The following is a 21778-nucleotide window of genomic DNA, read 5'->3' as shown; positions in this document are numbered from 1 at the left end:
GAAACACACATACTACCAAATGAAAGATTGGACTCATCTTTCATCAGAAAAAAAAAGTTTGTTTCTACCTTATTCCGTTCTTCAGTAATCAACAATAGAAAATGGTTACTTTCACCGAAATTCTCTCTTTTGAAACAAAAAACGGAGAAAAAGAGCTTTTTGTGAAACGATGTTATTTCATGCACTCTAGTGAATTGTACACTTCTTTTTGTCCATGAATGATGCCACAAACACCTAAATAGTGCTTTACTTCTGTAAAACGCTTTCACCAACAATGAAAAAGTGTTTTTTGATTGCAAAATGCGTTTATTTCCATTCAACAGTGTAACAATTTGACAAAACAATTTCGCAAACTATTTACTAATGTGTGCAACTGTGGTACTATTTACAATTATGTGGATGTTTCAAATACAGTTTTTCTTTTTGTAACGCTCTCCTGCGTACAAGGAGACGCCAGGACTCGCACACAGTTTACTTTCACTTTCACATTGGTCCGTTTTGCGTGCAAACGTTACACTTTCTTGACGGCCTTTTTTTCCGGGGAATAAAAAGCAAGTAGCAGACTGTACACACTTCCTCCGATGAATATGCATTGGACTCGGGGCACTCTCCGTCGTCCGATCGAACGTCCGCCTGTGCGTGCTCGGTTGCGCTCCGCGTTACGACACCGTAATAGCCGCCGCGTCAGCGGTTCCAATTTCGCCGTCAAGCTCGGATTCACCTTCATCATCATCGAGGATAATCACCGTCGTCATCAATGCACTATTTTAGCGTTGGTCGATGCCTTTCGTCTTGTAAGTGTAGAGCTGCTTGCAAACGCTCGCCATTGCCCGTTCCCTCCTCCATCTAACGTCTTCTACTGCCGCGTCAATGCTTTCCAACCACGGAGTCACCCTCATCTTCATCATCTATGATGATCATCGTCAACAATGTGCTTTTTCAGCGATGCTTTTGGTCTTTGAAAAAAACGTCTCGGGTGTGAGCTCCTCGCGACCGGCCGCCATTTTTCCTTTGTCTTCCATTCTCATCTCCTGCTCGACGCTCTAGCTCCGCCTCTACTGACGCCCACCCGATCTTGTCAAAAGAGAGTCATCGCTGCCCTCTAGGGGCCAAAAATAGTCATTAGGCACAACAGACAGACTTGAAACTTTCATCAGACATGCGGAAGGGTTTCCTCTACCCGTTTCAAAAAAAAAAAAAAAAAATCATTGGATGACGTCTTTTGACGTCATTGGCAGTGAAGCGTAGGTTTTTACTTGACGTCTTTAAACGTCAGTGGCAGTGAAAGAGTTAAGGAACAAATTCACAACCTCCACCATCTTGGGAGGCAGCCGATCTACTCCCTTAGCCAAGCAGCTCCAGCTTTGTGTTAGTGTATCGCACGTGTCAGCTGGAATCGAGACTAAAAACAATGTATTTGGTCTCTTCGAGATAAGAAAACACTAGGAGGGGCATAGCTCAGGTGGGTGTGACAATCTCCCAAGCTGAAGGTCGTGAGTTCGTTCCTCAACCTTTGAGTGACTTTTTTTCCCGCCTCAACTCTTTCTTTTAGTTTATTCCTATTGTAAATCTTAGCATACACTAAAACTGAGTCTATTTGTTCCCTATCTAAATAGAGTCAAATTTACTCTACAGAATTTACTGTGTACGGCAAATCAATAAATAAATAAATAAATAAATAAAAATGTTCTCTGGGTTCACACGTGCCCTCCTGGCATCGCACCACATCCCCTCCCCCCCTCTTTTTAAAATAGGGGGCGGCAGCAGCAGCCAAAAATTGCACTCAATTAAGAGTAGAAGAAATGTATAACTTGAGTAAAAAATAAAATAAAAAATAGTTATCCAAATAATTTACTTAATAGTGATTAAGCATTCAATAGAAAAACTACTGAAGTATTGAATAGCTGTTGAGTAACAAGTAATGAGTAACTTTTTGGAGTATTTGTATTTTTATTTTATTATATATTTTTAGAGCAGAGCTTAAATGTAAACCAGAAAAATATATAAAACAATACATACAATCTTTATAATATATACAGATGTAGCCACAATAAATGGTCTTAAATTTACTTTATTCCCTTTGCAAAAGTCTTTTAGCTCCCCGGCAGTATCAGCCCCCCCCAAAAAAAGCTGGATAGTAAACAGAGCAGGACTTCAAATTAAACAGTTAATTAAAAAAAAAAATCCTTGATTATTTTCGTTAGAATATACAGTACATTTTGTTAAGTGTTTTATTTTGGGAAAGTATTCAACATTGAATTATTTAACAGGAGTGGCTCATGGGAACTACGCAGTAAAAGTCTAAGAATTAGGGTGGATTGTTTTAAGTGCATTTGGCCACATCAGGGAAAAATGTTTTAATGGTTCTACATAGTTTTTGCATTCCACGTAATGCGTGTACATATTTACAAGTCACAACTAATATGCGCCGCAAGCTAGGGGTGTGGGGATGTTTGATGAGAGGCTTGAGAAACCCACTTATGATCGGAGTCGTGAAGTATTGATCATGTTTGACTGTAATTTCATTCCATTTGAACAATTTAGCATAAAGTGGACATGTGGGAGGGAGGAACATGGAGGTTGCAAATAAACGAGTTTTGGATATTGGCGCTGACGTCGCACCATGCCCAGTGGCAATCCGTCTCAGCTAATTACCTATTTTATCATTAATGTTAGCTTTTTGGCTTTCCTTTAGTGCAATAATAATTGTTTTGCTTATTGCAGGGCTGTCCAAACTTTTTAATTTAAGGGCCATATACAGAAAAACAGAAGGATAAATTGGAAATAATAAATAACAAATAAATGTGAAATTCCTTGACTTTAATGTATTAAAACACTGAAATCTACAATTCAAGCAATTATTTATATTTTCTAGTTAAATAAACTGCTAAATAATAGCTTTGTGTTAAGCAGGGCTGGACTGGCCATCTGCCATATAGGGCAGATGCCTGGTGGGCCGGTGTCTTATGGGGCCAATGTGGTGCTATTCAATTATTATTTTCCTCCCAAGAGACCATCCCACAATTTAGAGGGAGCAGCCAATTAATCAGTTTACAATATAGAGAGCAAACTGAACCAATCAACATGGTAGCCAAGGGTGATCAGTAATCAGGCTGGGTGGTCGGGCAAAATGCCAGGGCCAATTATTTGTGCCAGTCCAGCCCTGGTGATAAGGCAATTAGTCTAGTATCTCACTAGAGACCAAATCCCATCACACAAGATGGAACTGTACTAAGCTGTACTTTTTAAACACTTACTTGAGAATCATTAATATTCATAAATCAGATATCAACAGAGTAATTTTTAGTATATGCCACCGGCGACAGAATTGGATGGCGGGCCGCAAATGGCCCCCGGGCCGTACTTTGGACACAGCTGACTTATTGTCTATCATTTTGTGGTTTTGGCACCCTAAAGTCATGTTTTGTATAGTATCCCGCTAGTGATTCCTTTTTATTTTTTTGAGGTGACTGGTTACTGAACCAAAACCCCCAAAACAAACCAGGTCTCATCATGTGGCCAGCGTTATTCAAGCTGCAAATCCGAACTTGATGTGCCATCCTTATAAATAACCTCCAGGTCATTTATAAAGACGGAAAATCCGGTGAGCGAGCAACTTGTACTTTACTCAACAGCCTGTGAAACGCTCTCAAAAGTCGAGTCTTCACTCCCTTGACCTGCCAGCAATGCAGGTGCCAAAGTGGCAAGTGAAGAAAGCACACACACACAGAAACTCTGAAGCTTTTTTTTCCTCTTCTTTTTCCTTTCGTTGGATGACACGACAAACTTGTTGATGTTAAACGCTAGCACCGGAGGCACTCGCATCAAGACTTGCTCGAGTTTCTCAGCGGGTTTCTAAGGTGAAGAGAGAGGCCTGTCACGCAACTCGTCTCATTTGATTCCGGGGGACGCCCGAGAGCTTGCGTGCGGGAGATCACAGGACGCGCTAATTATTCCTGTCTGCCCAGAGACGGCCGACTGATTGCTCTGTTACAAGCGGCTCGCGTATAATGTATGAGCTGAGGTAATGTTAACTGTACCCGATGCAATCAGGATTAAATAAAACATGAGATCCTGTCATCAGGCAAAATTGGATGTGTGGCATTCAAAAGCGAGACGCGGCTCCCATTTCAATCTTTATTAATTCTTTCAGTTATATTTTAGCAAAGCAAACATCAAAGTATGAAGGCAACGTTTCATAGAACTCGAACCCATTCGATCCGCAGCGTGGCGCCACGGAGAACATTGAACTAAAAATCCTTTAAATCAACTCAAGAACAATCAACAGGTAGAAGCCATTTGATGACTCGAATGACAAAATCAAATCTGAAAACTTAACTTGGAACGAATAGCTGGACCATCTCCTAAAGTGTGTGATAGCGATTGCATGTTGGATGTGAAATAAGGCAGATTCTTCCACAAATGTTAGACAAGCAGAGATGAGTCATTTTTGTTAAATTGCTGGCATGCAGTGGGAATGATGAAGAAAAAGGCAAAGTGTGTGTGTGTGTGTGTGTGTGGGGGGGGGGGGGTTGTTGTGTAAGGAGATGGCGAGTCCATTTGTTAGAAGACAATCATAACTTTTAGACAGAGTGTGTTGAGAAGTAAAGAAACACGTTTAGAAGTTTGAATCTAAGAGGGTCGTAAACTTGAACCGAAGATATTTGCCTTTTATGAACGAAACCTCACTGATACTCGAACCCGACTTGGAGAGGCAGCATGTTGGTGCCATGCTCCCCCAACAAAGAGACTTGCTTCATCTCATTGCATTCAACTGGCACATTGGCAAAGTTATGCCAGTGAGGTATGGCTCATTTTCTGCACGATATGTTCAAGGTTCTCCCCGGAAGATTTCAGATGCACGGAACGTTAGGGGTTGCATTATTAACAAATGAGAAAAGGATCAAAAGAAAACTGAACATGTCAACGACAGGATGTCTTGAACCTGTGACAGCACCCAGAACGCTTTTGGGCTTGGCTGTTTCTCTTGTGAATGGCCTTCACTCTGTCTGCTGGCTGTCAGATGAGGTTGATTGTCCTTCCCTCGGACGCTCATTCGTTCTTCTCGGCAGCGTCTGCACACAAAACAAAGTTATTTTCAGAATTAAGATTGTTGCAGGCTTTCAGTTCTGGCTTCAAAATTCATTTAGTTGTAGAACAGGGTTGTGTTTTTGAACTTTCAGACATGAGGTCTGACTATCTTGGTCAAATGTATCCAAAATAAGTGTTTTCTTGACAATATATGCCTCCCCACTAGTCTCAACACAGTATTCTGATTAATATTGTGTTTGTGGAATATCGGTTAAGCAGCAAAATCCACCTGTTTGTAATGCATCTCAGGCGGCGGCCATTATTTCCACAAGGGCTCAGGTAACGACCAATCACGGCAGATGAACCGTGATTGGTCGTTACCTGAGCTCTTAGGCACTGTGATGCCATTTTCAGTCGATAGCAAGTGACAAAATGGCCGCCCCCTGAAATGGATAAATGCTGCTTAATTCATATTCCACAAACACAATATTAATCAGAATGCCGTGTTTAGACAAGAGGGGGCACATACAACATATTATTGTAAATACATTTTTAAGGTTGTCTTCCCCTTTAAAAGAGAAGTTTGAGACAGTTTTGACTTGGGATGTTCGATACCACTTTTTTTCCAGACTGATACCAGTATGAGTACTCAAGTTGAGTAGTCAACAATACCGATACCAAGTAATAATACCACTAGTACTTTGCATAGAATTCGTCACTCCCCCCCAAAAAACAAAACAAAAACAATGACAGAATTTTAACAAAATATCAATATATCGCAATATATAGCATTTTCTTAAAAATTGCATGAAATTGATGACAATTTTTTACACTTATCATATATATTACTGTATGGCTTTGATGTGGATGAACTTTTGAGATAAAACAAAAACAGAAATTGACCTGACAAATGGGCTTCAAGATGAGTAGAAAATCCACCCCCCTTTCACAGACACACTTTATTTGTATTTTTTCAGTGCCCTTTGCATTGAACATTCAATCATTCCATTAAGACTCCAAAGATTGCATGGTGCCTATTTCAAAAGCAATCTTTAGTTTTAAATCCCTCTTACGTGTTTGTCTGCTTTTTTTTTTTTTTTTAACGCTGTCTTATTGATTTAAGCCAAACTAACTGTTCACAGTTGCTGCCCAAGCTGTGTGTGCTTTTTTTTTTCTCCTGCAAAGCCATAATGATCAAATCAGATTCCCATTTATTTGACTTAACATAAAAAAAAAAGCCAAATGCAGAACACACGCAGAGATCCAAATTCTTGGTATTCTGTAGAACGACTTCATTCAAATTACATACCCTGTTATTATGCCCAAATCTCAGTGGGGACCTGAGAATAACAGCGTGGTATTCTTATCAAATATGATTTATTTGCATGATTATCGCCCCTACAGTCTGTCTTGTCCGCACCTTGGAATAATATGTATTGCACACTTGATTTATTGAATGCCTGATTGTGGACTTTGCAGGCAATTTATCACACTCAATCTCCACAGACGTGCTGACACATTTATACCAAAATACCAGGGTCATAGCTGTAGACCTGGAATGGGGCTTGGGAAGGGGGGGGTGCATTTACAAATGCATTTGGCCCTGAAGGCGCACGTAAAGACTGTCTGCCTGATGTCTTTGCCTGCTAAGACTAAGATGGAGACAGATGGGGAGGAGAGCGCGAGCTGCGCGAGAGCGACGGCACAGAGACGAGGAGGGTGAAGCCGCGTCGCACTCGGCTGCGCGGCGGGGGTCGGCACATTTGGTTAAGTAATTCCGAGGAAACTTCGGGACGGACGGGAGTGAATTTTAATTCAACAGCTGTGGCCTCTCAGACGCATCCTTTTGTGGCGTTCGGAATAAATAGGAACACGTCCTCCATGTTTTTCTCACCTTTGGACTTAATGCTGTCAGTCAGAATGGATTCATGTTCCGCTGAACTCTCAACGTGATCTTTCATCCCCTCTAAAGTTAAAAGAAGTGGGAGTGAGAAAGAGAAGACAACAAAATGTGAATGCTCAGGAAAGACAAGAATATATTCGGTTTTCAACAATTGTTATGTTAGATGTGTAGGCAAAGACAATATAACCCAGCTTTTTGGCTGCATCACACATGCTGAGGAAGTGTCCATAAAATTTGGTTTTGAATCTAAAGTAAAAAGTTTTAAAGACGATATAGTCCGATAAAGTCCACACATCGGTGTTCAAACGTCAGATTTTTGTGATATAAACAACAATAGATATAAAACACTATTAATGCAACCTATAAACGGTACAGCTCAACTAAAAAAAACACAAATTTTTTTGAGAGGGAAAGTCAAATAAAACTGAGATAATGTGGTTGCATAAGTGTGCACACCCAATCATAAATGGGTATTTGGCTACCTTTAGTTAACAAATCACATTCAAAGTCATGTTTGGGAGCCACCATTGAAAATAAGTTGAAATAAGCGAGAATAAAGCTGAAATGTTGACTGCTGATTCATTTAAGATGAATGTGATTTCGTGAATTCTGAACTCAGCCACATCTCTAGTTATGAGAGGGTGTGCAGACTTGTGCAAGTACATTATCTCAGTTGTTCATTTTTATTACATTCTCCAAAAGCAAAATGTTTTTGATTGACTTATATAAGCTATAAGTCACATTACGGTTTTGAAATGATTTGTTTTGGTCAAATTTTTCTGTGTCACAAAAACCTGGCATCTGAACAGGGGTGTGTAGACTTTTTATAGCCATTGTATGCACCTTGATGTGTCCCTACCTTAGATCATCTTTGTGCCAATTTTTTTCCCAATATTCAATTAGTAAGCATGGAAATAGTTAAATCTCTCCACAATATATACACGAAATAGGGGTGTGAATATCTCTATACTGTAGATCACGCCTGTCAAACATACGGACCACGGGCCGGATTAGGCCCACAACGCGGTTTAATCCGGCCCGCAAGGTGATTGTGTAAAGTATTTTTTTTTTCAGACCAATTAATCAGGCGGCCACAATCAAAACATATAAATTCGTAATTTCACAAGCAATCCTCAGATGAGCAATGCAAGTTGTACATGGAATTGCCCTGGATTTCATTATTTTACACACAACCTAAAGTTACGGTTTGTTTAAAAAAATAATAAATAATAAAATCATAGGCCGACACAAATTCAATTACTGGTAAGATAAACACATGACAAGAATTAACGTCCTTTTAACTTCATTAACTGAGTCACACAATGCATTCTGGGAACAATATTTGGGCAAAAACAGGTAGATATTATCCGGAACTTATACAGGCAAAGTATTGCTGCGTTCCATTTGCATTTGTGTTATTTTTTGGAAAAATATAATTACAGTTGAGCCTCGTAATTTAGGGCTGGCCCACAGATAGCGAAGATCTGTGTATAATCAACGCCAATTGTTTTTAAATTATATACCATTATTGTACCGATCCGGCCCACTTGGTAATATAGGCCCCTGAGCTAATATGAGTTTGACACCTCTGATATAGATGATTCGATGAGTGTAAAGATTCGATTACGCAATCGGTTTGCACAGTTTAAGAATACAGTTTATATGTAGACATTTCCTAACCACATACATTCCTGTCTGCAAATGAGGGACGTAAAAGAGCCAGAATTTCCAACACCAACTGTGTCTTCCTTGCTAACAAGGACTTTCTGGTACAAGCTCAAAATATTCTTTAGATTTTACTGGTCAAAGTCTATTCTGCTACACTTGGTGCTAATCTCAAATGTGATTATAGGAGAAGTGTACATGGGCAGTGAACAGCGGTGCGTTTTTGCAATACATCCCTTTAACAACAGGGGGCAGGATGGAGAACCAAGTGATTTGCTCACCTCCAGTGCTGGTGCCAGGTGCAGTCTCGGACACATCTGAAAAGTGAAGCACATTTGATTGTGAGATAATTCATGAAGTAGTTGCATAATGCTATGATATTCCATGTTTAACATCTCCACTTAATGGCCTCTCATGCCTGGAAATTCTGTGCTTTTCTTGGGTTGCACTTAAAAAAAGAAGAAGAGCAAAACATGAGCGAGAAGGGAGAGGGATGCGTGCAAAATTAATTACAAACTGCCATCCCTGTAAGGCAGCCCAAGAACCCACCCCTGCACCAAACCTCCCTCCACATCCTCTATACGGCCTGTTATCTCCGTAGTCACACAACTCCTTCCTTCTTCCTCACTCCCTGAGCAAACCTCGCCGCTTCCCCCTTTTGCAACAACAATCAGGCAAACAAAGCACACCATAAAAATACCCGCTCTCCCCCGGCGGCCCGGCAGCCCAGCGGCAGCGTGAAATACAACCGCTTGGCTATGAAAGAATAGAACTAAAAACATTCTGCAGCCTGCAGTGAAGGTCAGATCATCGGCAAAAGAAATGCAAGGAGTGATCTTGGCAACTACGTTGCGACAAGGATGACCGTACCATATAGCGTGCATGGAGTTCATTGGAAACAATAATAGTATCATACATTTGGGCTTTTTTTTTTTAAAAATCACCATTTCATTTCATATTCTTCTTTCAGTCGACACCACTGTTTGACATTCAGCCTTTCTATTTGCTGCAAATCTTCACCTTTCGGATTCCAGCTATCTTATGCTGACTCAAAAATAGTTTCCCCAAAAACAGAATGGATTTAATCTGATGCAACTATCTGAAGTGAAGTTTCTAATCCCTGTTAGTCTAACGGTAGGAAGGATGAAGCAACAACAGTCTCAGACTTTGTGTGTGTGTGTGTGCGATTCCTCTCAAAGGCACAGAATTGCCCTGAGGGGATATAAGCATCTACAAACCAAGTTAAGTGCTGAGGTTTTAGAAATGAAGCGTCAATGCCTAAAAGAGGTTAGACGAGGTAAAAAAAAGAAAGAAAAAAAAAAAAAAACAATAAGTGTCTATGCAAGCACCAATTACAGCTAGAGGTTTAATTTTAACACGTACTTTTTTGTTGGTCTGCAGTTAAGCCCAAAACAATAAAACATTGACATTTGGTAGACATAGTGGAGAAGTGGGTGTACTCTCAATTTTTAATAAGTCCAGAAAAATGTCGTTTAAAAACAAAAACAAACATAATTCATCATTTATACAATAATCAAATTATGTCAATCATATTACGACTTGATTAGGCACACTTTGCAGTTTTTACTAGCAACACAAGCAGCCTGAATGAATAGCAAATTAATTTATCATGATACATGCATATCAATATATAAAATTGATAAAACAATATTTAGTAAACAATGAACCAAAATAGTCAAAAAGGGCCTCAATATTGTTTTAGGCAATATCAACTACCATTTTAGTGCTGGTGTTCAAGCTGATGGTGGAATGAGGATATTGCGTGTGTGGGAAAAGAACTTCTGTCAAGATTGCCTTATTAGCCAGGCTAGCATAGCATCATAGCAACAGCATTGTTTGCAGCAGCAGGAGCTCAGTGAATCGCCAGCCTCATTCCAGATGCTCCTTGGCTGCTTTGTTTCAGCACACACAATACTGCTGTAATATAAACTCCTTCTATACTATCAATTAGTGATCCAAAGAAAGCAAAAACTGTCACAATTTCATTCTGGTCCTATGAATGTGGCCCTCTCAAGGCAACATTCGTCTGAATTTATTACAAGTTCACTCCCATGTGTGCTGACAGTAGCGAGGCCATCATTTAAGGGAGGGGGTGGTGTGGATTGTAGCAAACACATAAACAAGATAGGAGGGAGAGAAAAACAGTCCTCTGTCAAGGTTCTATTGAAGGAAAGGCCCACTCCACCGAGGGCAGATAACGAAAGTAGAAAAACAGTAGGCAGAATTGACTCCCTCAGCAGGAAGCGAGACCGCTTACACTAGCGGTTCCAAACACTACGACCACGGACCCTGAGGGGTACTTGAAAGTGTCTCGCTTTTTCCTTTTTGGAATGCAAATTACCAGTATGCACGGTGAAATAATTTGAGTTAATCCGGGGCTCTGCTGAAAGACATCATAAACACAAAATCCACAAAGATGAGCGACTTGAGTAGGAACAGTTAGATCCTCATTGAAAACAACTACGATAGAAAATCAATCAGTAGCTCAAGTGCGTGTCAGACAACGTCGTGGAAGGAGAGCTGTATTCAAGTCATCCTCATATGCAGACAAGCAGAACATTACCACCATCCCACCTTCCATCTGCACCATTAGTAGGTACATAGCCAGAGATGTCAAAGATAAACATAGAAAGGTTAACTTAACCGATTACAATGCCCTCTCAAACCCGTTCAACTTCATCCAGGCAGGGTAGAGAAGCTGTGTGTAGGGTTAGTCAGTCCCAGACTAGAATGAAAAAAAGGCACACAAGAAGCCGTTACTAGTACATACTAAATAAAGTGATTGGGTCGGTCTGCACCATAAAACTCAGTGGTCTATAAGAGTTGTGTTTGAGAGGATCTTTCATTATTGAAGGGGTGCACCGGCATCGGCAGTAGGTGCACGTTTAGTGAAGAGGAGTGATGGTGGTTCCAGTTATCTGGCTCTGGAGCATTTGGACACTCCAGCGGATTATTTATCCTATAATTCACGTGTGTGAAAGATGTTATGGAGACCGGGATTAAGACCTCCAAGGGCTGACAACTTTTCCTCGAGCCTCTGGGGAGGAACCAATACCAAATATGAGATCTGAGGCACATGACAAATTCAACTGAGAGGCATGTTTGTGACAATTCTCTGGAAACTACTGGCAGGGGTCAGCATGATCTGATTATGGCACCATGAAATGACTGAAATGTACCTTGCATGATTGTGGTAAATTACAATGGATTTTTATGGAAGCAAAAAGCTTGCATTTTGACCTACTTGGACCGGCAGGGGTGAAATGGTGGCCAACTTGACAGAGGAACACAAATGGATGAATGTCCCGTACATAGGGAAAGAGGAAGTTCAAAGGTGCGGGTTTCCTTGAAGCACCAAAGCTGTACTGGGTTGTCAAAGCTGTACTAAAAGTCCAACCACTACCTAAGACAATTATTACTCTTCGTTTTAATACAAAGTAACAATCTATGAGCTAGCCCAGGACTACATGGCAACAGAGGAAGCCGAGGATGGTGATGTACTTGCAGTGTATGCAACGCTGCAAATAGTAGTAGATGAATACCCAAAGAATGATTGGCTAAAGTATGGTCAGGTCATGGAGAAGATCACGACTGGGGGCAACTACTTATTGACTTGTTGAGTAATAAGATAGTTGCTGTGAAAACCTGCTTTCACCTGGATGCCAACTGGGAAAAAACGAATTGATCTCATTGCCACCAAGCGGTGTAATAGCTGGCTACTGTGATCAGACCAGCTGGTGTGGATGAAATTATGTGGTGGTAGCTAGAACAAGACAAAGCTGCATACCAAGCGGCCCAAACTTAAAAATGGAGCACTTGCAAGATCCTGCCATGTCAGCTACTACCTCAGCAAAGAAAGAACACTCTTCAGTTTTGAGAAAGGCAGAAAAAACACTGATACAAAACCTTGCCACGGTCTGATACACAGAACTTAAAAGGTGCAGAATACAGAAACTTGCCCAAACCCATCAAGACAAAATGTCGGCAAGCAAAAGCAACTGATTGGCTAGGTTGAGTGGAGAGGCAAATCAGTCATGCAGGTCTGGACACACCAAACATATTTACCAGCTCATTGGGCAGATTAGTGGAAAATGATCACAACCGAGAACTGCTTTCAAAGATGACAATAACACGGTGCTGTTTGAAGCTGATAAGGTCAAAGTATAGAAGACCAAATAAGAATAGATGGAGAAAATACGACAAACAACTCTTTGATCTGACAATACGGCAACCTGTTGAGGAACAACTTCCTGAAACACTTGAACCACAAGTTACGCAGAGTGAAATCAAAATAACCATCAATAACCAGAACTCATAAGATCCTTGCAAAACAGAAGGAGAAGATACTGTAGTGTAGTGCAAAGACTAATCGGCAAGATCTGGAAGACTGATTGGTTAATGAGTATTGGACTAGAGACAATCAGATGATCACGCGACCCAAAGTACCAGGATCACACATCTGCTCCATCCACCACTGCCACAGCCATTGATGCTAGTCAAAATTTTAAGGACTCAATCATAACTTTGCGATCAGCAAATGGAAAACATGACAAAAGCTGGATCTATTGGGCCCCTGCCACTAAAGCACAATGATCACCACTTCTTCGTCATTCAGGCCTTGTCAGCTCACAATGGAGTTAGATTCTGCTCAAAGTTTCAGACAGAAGTGTTGGCAACTACTGAAGCTTTCTTTTTGTTCCACAGCCACCTGACTTTTCACAGTCTGGGATTCAACCACCTCATTTCTTGAAAAGAGGCAAAGGTTAAAAAAAGAAAAGAAAAGAAAGTTGGTGAGTATCTTCCCTCAAAGGAACTTCTATTTATTTATGTCAGAGAAGGAGCTTTGGTCCCAGCTAGATCAAATGTGTAACCAGCTGCTGACAGTCTAATGAACATAACCTGAACTACCTCAGTGAAGGGCTCAATGTAAGCAGAAAGCTTTCATTACAGCAGCTATTTCTTCAACCTTAAGTACCAGAAACGGACCAGATCACATTCGAAAATCAATTATGGACTGAATCACTTTCATTGCTGCAATTTCTTAAGATGATTATCTGGTGAAGAGCTTAAAGTTTTGCAGCTTTTTTTTTTTTAAGGCGATGGAAGGCCATTGCTTGCCCAACAGCAATTCATTTTGAGAGAATAAGTGAGGAAAATGTCAAGGTCAGCGTCAGAGGATTTTCGTTGCTTGCAATGGCTGAAAAAGGAATGAAATTCCAAACACAAAGTGGGTGGCCTATGAGTAACTTGGTCCTGGTCTGTCCAAGGCCATGTATATTAAACAAGCATGGGAAAAAAAAACCCTCATTAAAAACTTTGCATGGATGAATAGCTAAGGGCCTGATATGCCCAAATGCAAAGATAATTAAATACATCTTCCACCTTAAGCGAAACAAGAACTGGTGGACCTCAACAAGTTCCCAACCAAAATAATTAATGAGCTGGTAAATGTGGAAAGAAGCCCATTTTCATATGTTAATGTTACATTTGTTGTTGAAGCTCGTGCAAGTAGCTTAGCTGTATGAGTCTTTGCTCTCAAAACAAGAGGGTGGAAAATAGCTTGTGTCCGAGGGGGGTAAACGTTTCATAGCGGGAGACTTCTTTGCTTTAAGATGAGAACACTGTCTGACAATCTGAGCCAATTAAGGAGCACTGAGCTGTGACCTACAGGCTCAGGAGATGAAAACAAGCCTGCTTTGTAAACCTTGTGACTGACCCTCTCTTTGCTATCCTCCTTAGAAGACAAGTGGTTTCATTGATATTCAGCCTTTCTTTTCCATAAGAATGGCCAAAGCGTTGTGAACATAAGTAACATTGTGCTTCCTTTTGGGTTTGGGTAACCTTGCAGTAGCGACTGTTTTGTTGTGGTTCTGCATTGGGTTAGGGTCCTCTAAACAGACTGAAGAGGAAAACTCAATTACGAGGGCTTGGGCCTCACTTGACAAGATGTGTCATTGGACGGAGTGAAAGACGATGGGACGGACACCATCTGCTTTGGGTTGAGCAAAAGCACAGAGGAAGTGCAGATGATTTGATGGCAGAAGAAAAGACAAAGTTGTCAACATATGCTGCCAAAGGTAAGGAAAAATGACCATTCGTGAACTTTTGATAACGCATCTCTACTGGCTGTGTTGCTCTCGCTTTCTAGTCATTTTTAATCTGTAGTCCGAACAGTTTGAGAAGAGTAGAGGATGAAATGAACATACGAGTCAGGCAGAGATGAGAAGCCGTAAGTGAATACCTGATTAAGTGAAGAACTAAGAGGTGGTGGAGATGACACAAAAATAGACACAGAAGGGGGAGAATGCAAAAGAGGCCTCCCCCTGTGTGACCTACATACCTGTTGTCAGTGGTGGCCTGCTCCTCTCTCATCACTTGCTGAATAACTTTGCATAATCTTTACACTTTTAACCACACTTGCTGCAGGAAGCTCAATGCTTGTCTTCAAACCAGACTGTGGCTTGCTATATCAATCCAGTGACGGTCTGGGTGATGCTTAATGTGACACGGAGGTAATGCAAAACTTGCACTACATTAATCGAATGCACCACAGGGATGAATGTGGAAACGGGGGAATGTTTGTATGTGTGACAAGAGGCCACAGCGCAGGCCTTCATTTGCAGTTACCGAGTGATGCCTCCTCTGGGCAGCTCCCGGCTTTCCACAGGAAATCATGCAATGAAGCAGTCAGCGTATTCAAAGTGCTCGTCCCGACTGCAGTAAAAAACAGGAGTGCTGGTCGAGCCCTGCCCGTCACCGTAAAGGTCAGCAATAGGGCATCTTAATTGGCAGACCTCAAGAGAAACATGCACTAAACAGCTATGATATTAAAACCACAGACAATGAATAACTTTAGACTATCTTGTTACGGTGGCAGCTGTCAGCAAGTGGGATATTATAGACGGCAAGAGAACACTTCCGTTCTTACAATTGATGTGCGCGAAGCATGACAATGACTTTTACAGCGAGCCAATTCATATTTTGTCTGTCCATCAAGATTTCAGAACAAACATGACGCGTCTGCCTGCACTCTCTGGAGATTTATCACATTTTGGAGAACAGTGTGCATTTGAAGGTTACATCCACCATATCAAACTGACACAAAGAAAATACACTTAAATTGAAGTTAAAGTAACTTCAAGTTTGGCTATTTTAGGGGAAACATTGGCATATATTGTTCGTCCTGTCTGTCAAGTTCACTGATTTAAATCTCAGACGTCTAAGTTTGATAAATTTGCCAGATGATCGAGCTAATATAACTATATTATTGCAATACAATCACTAAAAAGCAAACCTCTAACCCTGGTGTACATAAACTGTAGCTAGCCTAATTAGCATTAGCCAAGCTTGTTTGAGCCACTTTTGGCTATTTTGGTTATTAGTTAATGTGCTAACAATGTAGCATTACTTTATGGCTAACATGACAAACTGCACATTGCTTACCTTGGCACCAAATTGTTCCAGTTGTGGATGATAATTTGGACTATATTCTGAGTCCACTGTATCCCATTTCCTTTAAAAAATCTCTGGCGAGAATAAGCTGTCACCAATGGGTATGTACAAGCATATCAACTGCATTATGAGATAAATAGCTCTGATGAATCCCATTTTCTTCGACGGGACTTGAAGAGGCTGCTGTGTGTGTGTGTGTTGTGCAGTGTTTACCTGGGGAACAGATGGCACCAGGATGCACAGGAGAAGGTGGCAAGCTGGTGGAGACTGTTACGCTCAGAGCAATTCTCACCGGGGAGACGTTGGCACTTGATATTCAGGTGTATTGAATTAAATATTGTTTCACACTAGGTAAAAATCACGGAAAACCTGATGGCATTGGCCTCTCTCAGCAGTGTGATGTGCCCCATTACACTACAAAACATGCTTAGGAATGAGAACATTCCACAGGTTTAACCATGAAGCCCATTTGGGGTTATATTCTGGAAAAGATCCAAAAGTGCCGATTAGCTCTTAGCTGTTCTTTTTTGTATATGTATCAGGTCATAAATAATGTGTGAAACCAACAAACAGTCTTTACATCCATTCATTTCTTATGTCTATTAAATATAACTACCATCTTTTTCCCAGCTTTTCGCTATTTGGGAAGAGGAATTGTCATTGTTCTTTGTGTCGCAAATTTAGCCACTTTTCTAACAGGATTACTTCTACGTACGGTAGTTTTCTGCTTGACAAGGAGGGAGGAACTTCAAGACAGCCACATCTTCGTGCTAACCACGCGCTAACAGTGCCACCAACATGCATATTCATAGCGCCTTTGTTAAAATCCATCCAGCACACGCCCACAGTGACACACTTAGTCGCGTCACAACAAACTGCACAAACATGGCAGACACGAGCTGCAAATCATATTCTATCTTGCCCTTACAGATATTCATATGTAAGACTGTCACACCTACACTTTTATTTTGGCTCAACCTTAGTGTTCGGTATTCTTTGTACATTCTTAGTCCTCGTCTTTTGCACTATTCTCAAATGCTGAGCTTTCCAAGTGAACGAAGACATGAAGAGTGCTTGTGTCTTGTGTTTAAAAACGTTACGCCATTTTTAATCCAAAGAATGACAAATTTATCATGTTGACTGTGATCTTTTATTCCCAAAGACAACAGTTGTCAGTCAGCATCTCACTTGGGGTTTACTTCTTTTGCTATCTGAACCAGCAGCTCCATCAATTCTTTCCCACTGCCTCCAGGAGACAGGCAGCCCATACAGACATCACTCAGATGCCGTCTTGGGCTCGTGTTGGCTTTTAGAGTGGATGTGTGTGCGCGCGTGTGTCTACGCGCATGCTGGAGAATGACAAAGATGTGATCCAGACGTTTCAAGCACACATCTGATGCATCTCTCACCGGCTGATAAATTCTCACTCTGCTCAGAGTTTATTCATTTGGCATTTTTGTGAAGCAAACAGATGAATAGAGATAAGAGTGCTGATTAGAAGAGAAGCTTCAAAAGGGAAATAGAAAAAGGCTGCAGCCAACGTGACCCGTCCCGTGTCTAAGGCGAGAGAGCTGACCAAACATCCTTTACAATTTGTTCACTATGAGAGTCTGTTCTCTATCTCTACATAAATAACCACAGCTACGCATGATTTCAACTGAGTGAGATAGGATTTCTATATTTTGAAAAGCATAAAATAGTCCCAGTTTCAAACCCAGCTTGGCCAAATTAGCATAACAAGTGAACACAACACGCGTCGGAGAGAGTTTAGAATGAGGAGCCGAGCCAAATGGAATTCAATGCTGCATAAACACGCAGAAAGATAAGAACTATGGCTTGTCTCCGTGCTCAAAATGCCCCAGCAGAGCTTCTCTTCCAGGACTTTAAAGAGTGTGAGAGCGTAAAAAGCTATAAAACACGCGGGCAGACTCGTGCCATCAGGCAGCAGTAGCTGCCTCTCTGAGGAGTGAAGCACTATATACTGTGATATTATGCCCAAAGTTCACTGTATGCCAATAACTCTTAGCCATTGGAACCATAAGAAAGACCACGCCGCTCTCTAGAATTTACATCATCTGTGTTATGTTGTTCATAAAACGGCACAGAATCAGCCTTTACATGAGCAAATCCCCAAAATGCTTCAGTAAACAAATCTACTTTTGAGATAAATAATGAGCAAGGATAATTAAATTAGGATCCATGTAATTTCTTGAGAAGTATGATTCACATGGTAATTTGATTTGATAGATTGGGATTTCTGGTACAAAGACATTTTGTTGTTGTTGACAAAATCAGTTCATGAAGCGGTCATGATTCTTGGTGAACAGCGGAGATTATGCTACAAATGGAACAACTTTTTATTTAAAAACAAAACAAAAGGCTATGACAAAGCACATCAGGAGGACTGAAAGTTTTTTTTTTGTATCTTTGTTTTTACTTCTATTTTAATCTGCTTTAAAGGGACCCCAGGGCACTTTAATCATGTTGTTTTGGCATTTATGCCATGTAAAAGGCCATTCAAGTATGACTGTTATTGAAACACCCCCCCTTGTGTGCGTGTGTTTTTTTTTTAACAAATCAAATGAAAACAAAATATGGTCTCCCTGCAAAACAGGAAGATCTCTTTGTGTGAGAATAAGAGCTGCCAAACACACTCATTGGGCTGCCACAGTTGAGTGTACCTTGACATCAATAACAAGCCTGCTGGATTTCCGGAGAGTTTTTTATGTCAGCTTGTTGTTCTAAATGTTAGCACGGAATGAGTCAAATATAAACTGAAGCAATCAATATCACCTCTCACATAACAGTAGCTGACTAAAGAATAAAAGTGATTCTCATAATGGTTAGAGGCAGATTTATGGACCCTCCTTTTTGTTTTTGATGCACTCCTTAATTCTGTGAAGGGATCTTACAAGGAAGAGAAATAACCGCATGACAAAAGTGAGTGTGTTTTGTGTTCACTGACATTACAATGAGATCTGATAGGAGAGTGACAGTGCTAAATGAATCTGTCACTGTCCACACATAAGGCAGGCGTCTGTCATGTAATCAAGGCATTGCGGTAACTGGAAGACGCAGACTGTGTTTATGTGTATGGATAATGAGGAGCGCAACACAATACATCCAAGAGAGAAAGAAAAAAAAATGGCACAAGGACCCTCAAGGCTGATGTAACTGTTGTGCCTCACTGTTGTGTTTTGTTGCGATGGCCTACTGGGTGTGTCTTTGTCTCCATCCTCTTCCTCACTATCTCCTCTGTAGGGCCCCTCATGTCTGACTTTGCAGACTGTTTCCTGCTTGTCTAATTCGAATGCATCAAGTCACAACCTTGTCTAGGCCTTTAAAAGAATGGAATGGCGTATAGCTAGCTTTGAGGTCCTAACCATGTGTGTGATGTCATGTTATGTGAGTGGCTCGGCATTTATGTTAATATCTGGTAGTTTTATACATTGTATGTAATATGGATGTTCAATAGCACTTTTTTTTTTCCTGTCTAAACTATTTATCCCAATATAGCATATTGCATATTAAATAAATGGCAATTTTCTCTTCTTTGAATTTCTAGATCCTGACAGAAAGGACTAAAAATGCATCTTACTCGACATCGGGATAAGTGAAGCCATCTTACGCTGCTACGGTAAGCTCGCCTAATTTGTTTTCACATTATTTTCTCTACAGCAAGAATGCCACCATGTATAGCATACAGAATCACAACATGCACTTATCATCACTAAGAATGATTTTAATTTTCTCTAATGTATAACTCAAGGCCCTACTCAAAGATTTGTCTAAATCATGTTGTCAGAACCATCAACAATCAAATTAAAGTAAAGCCCGTCAAGAAAAAAAAAAAACTGTGAAATGTGAACCTAACCTCTGTGAGCTACGATACGATTCACAATACTGAGACGATGGAGGCTCTCATTACGCCATGCAGGCATCCTGTGTCGTAAAACATGCACTGATAAGTGTTTTCAGAGAAAAAAAAAAGTTGTTATTAAAAGTGGCAACACAATATGGCTGCTATCTGGCTTGAGCTGTGAGGGACGTCGGACTTTTCCGACATCAAACCAGGAAGTGTGTATAGGAACGCCCCCTTGAACTCGGAAATCCCACTTGCGAAGACCCCGACTTCACTCTACAATGGAAACCCATTTGGCAACACAGACTGTGAATTGTAAAACACAATTTACTCAAGTATAAAACTAGATGGCTTTCTTCATTCATAAATATTCTGCATAATTTCACGTAACACAACGTACATAACAGCATGCCGCTATCTTCCTACATGAAATACGGTGAACTACTGAATTGTATGGACGCTTATGAAATATGAAGCAAAATTGCGAGAAAGCAAGTTTGCCGGAGGTCATAACGTGTTTTGAAGACCAAAAAAATAAATACAATAAAATACGGCCACATACAAATACTTTGAAATAAAGCCGGGTATCAGCCAGATACAGACACCTGGTATCGGTGCTCGCCCTTTCCTAGTATTTAACACTACATTATGTGTGAATGTAAGTAGCTACACATGTCAACATTGTATGTGAATGATGTACATCTTGTGTCAAAGAAAATGGTTGCTAGCACACACACAAATTTGGCTGGCTTTCGCTCGGCCTTTGGTCATTTGGTAGTATAAGTCTTTACAGAAAACACATGGATAGCATTTTGAATAAATTCTAAATAAACATTTATAAATAAAAACGTTGAAAAAAAGAAAATTATATATATATATATATATATATATATATATATATATATATATATATATATATATATATATATATATATATATATGCTTTCTGTAGCTTGCAGATGGTTTTCTAGCAGCACCTAAAAAGAAAGGAAGAAAAAATGTAGAAAAAAACAACCATTCTGGAATATACAAAACGTAACGTGAATATCATTCATTAAAAAAAGAGAGTAAAATATTCCAACTTTTAGTATTCAGACATAACGGCTGTGTTGACTGTGTGGTGCATATTTGTTAGGAGGATTAATAACAACAAAACAGTAAACTGTAGGAAAAACTGTCAGGTAGAAGAGAAAAAACTTTTTTGTATTTTCCAATGATCATCATTCAAATATGTAGGGGAGAAACTTGTTAAAATTTGACTCAGAAGAATGATAATGGCATATGTATACACACGAGGATTGAATCTGTGCTGCCATTAAATCTTACCTTCGAAACAAAGACAATTGCTATTGACTCCTAGCGGAGAATCACAGTGCATGAAGGAAAAACAATTTCTGTTCTCAACTCACATTTATTTATTCCTTGCTCAAGGCAAAGAGCGTCTTACTTTAATTTATGGGTGTTCCATGCGCTTATTGAAGCAGGTGCCCACTCACAATTCAGCAGAACAAGGCTGAAGAGATAGGCAATAAGAATGCAGCCTCCAATTCCCTTTTTAAAGTATGTTATGAATATTCATAAATAAAGGATGATTGGATTCTGATTCAATTTGGTGAGCCTTTCTAACCACAAATATCGAGCTAAGAATCTCATTACCTGCATGCGGAAGGTGATATTGAATACATATAATTCAAGTAATGTAGCACGCACCCCAATTTAAAGTACAAAATATTTCCTCTGCCCACCACCTTACATATCTCTTCCATATGAATATTTTATCACACTATAAAATCTCCACATTACATACTGTGCCTTGTTGTATTATGCCTGTTTGGTCATTTATA

The 21778-nt window shown here is 40.2% G+C and overlaps 1 protein-coding gene and 1 long non-coding RNA gene across 3 annotated transcripts in view; one reads left to right on the top strand and one right to left on the bottom strand.

Moving 5' to 3' along the window:
- LOC144061430 (uncharacterized) overlaps positions 1–21778 on the top strand; it is a 41805-nt gene that overhangs the window by 4322 nt on the left and 15705 nt on the right. The window contains exon 3 of the long non-coding RNA XR_013296181.1: positions 19638–19709. This is a non-coding gene — a long non-coding RNA (uncharacterized LOC144061430). The remainder of the gene's footprint in view (positions 1–19637; positions 19710–21778) is intronic.
- The window catches only part of macrod2 (mono-ADP ribosylhydrolase 2), a 410765-nt gene continuing 393110 nt past the window's right edge, over positions 4124–21778 (bottom strand). For both annotated transcript variants that reach the window (XM_077581899.1, XM_077581900.1), the window contains exons 16-18: positions 8881–8916; positions 6926–6997; positions 4124–5075 (exon numbers count right to left, since the gene is read on the bottom strand). In XM_077581899.1, the coding sequence (XP_077438025.1) occupies positions 5053–5075; positions 6926–6997; positions 8881–8916 (131 nt within the window). In that variant the 3' untranslated portion in view covers positions 4124–5052. The remainder of the gene's footprint in view (positions 5076–6925; positions 6998–8880; positions 8917–21778) is intronic.

This window comes from Vanacampus margaritifer, chromosome 12 (assembly GCF_051991255.1).
Source record: "Vanacampus margaritifer isolate UIUO_Vmar chromosome 12, RoL_Vmar_1.0, whole genome shotgun sequence".
In the NCBI taxonomy this organism is placed as follows: Eukaryota; Metazoa; Chordata; class Actinopteri; order Syngnathiformes; family Syngnathidae; genus Vanacampus; species Vanacampus margaritifer.
This window is presented reverse-complemented; position numbering and strand designations above follow the sequence as displayed.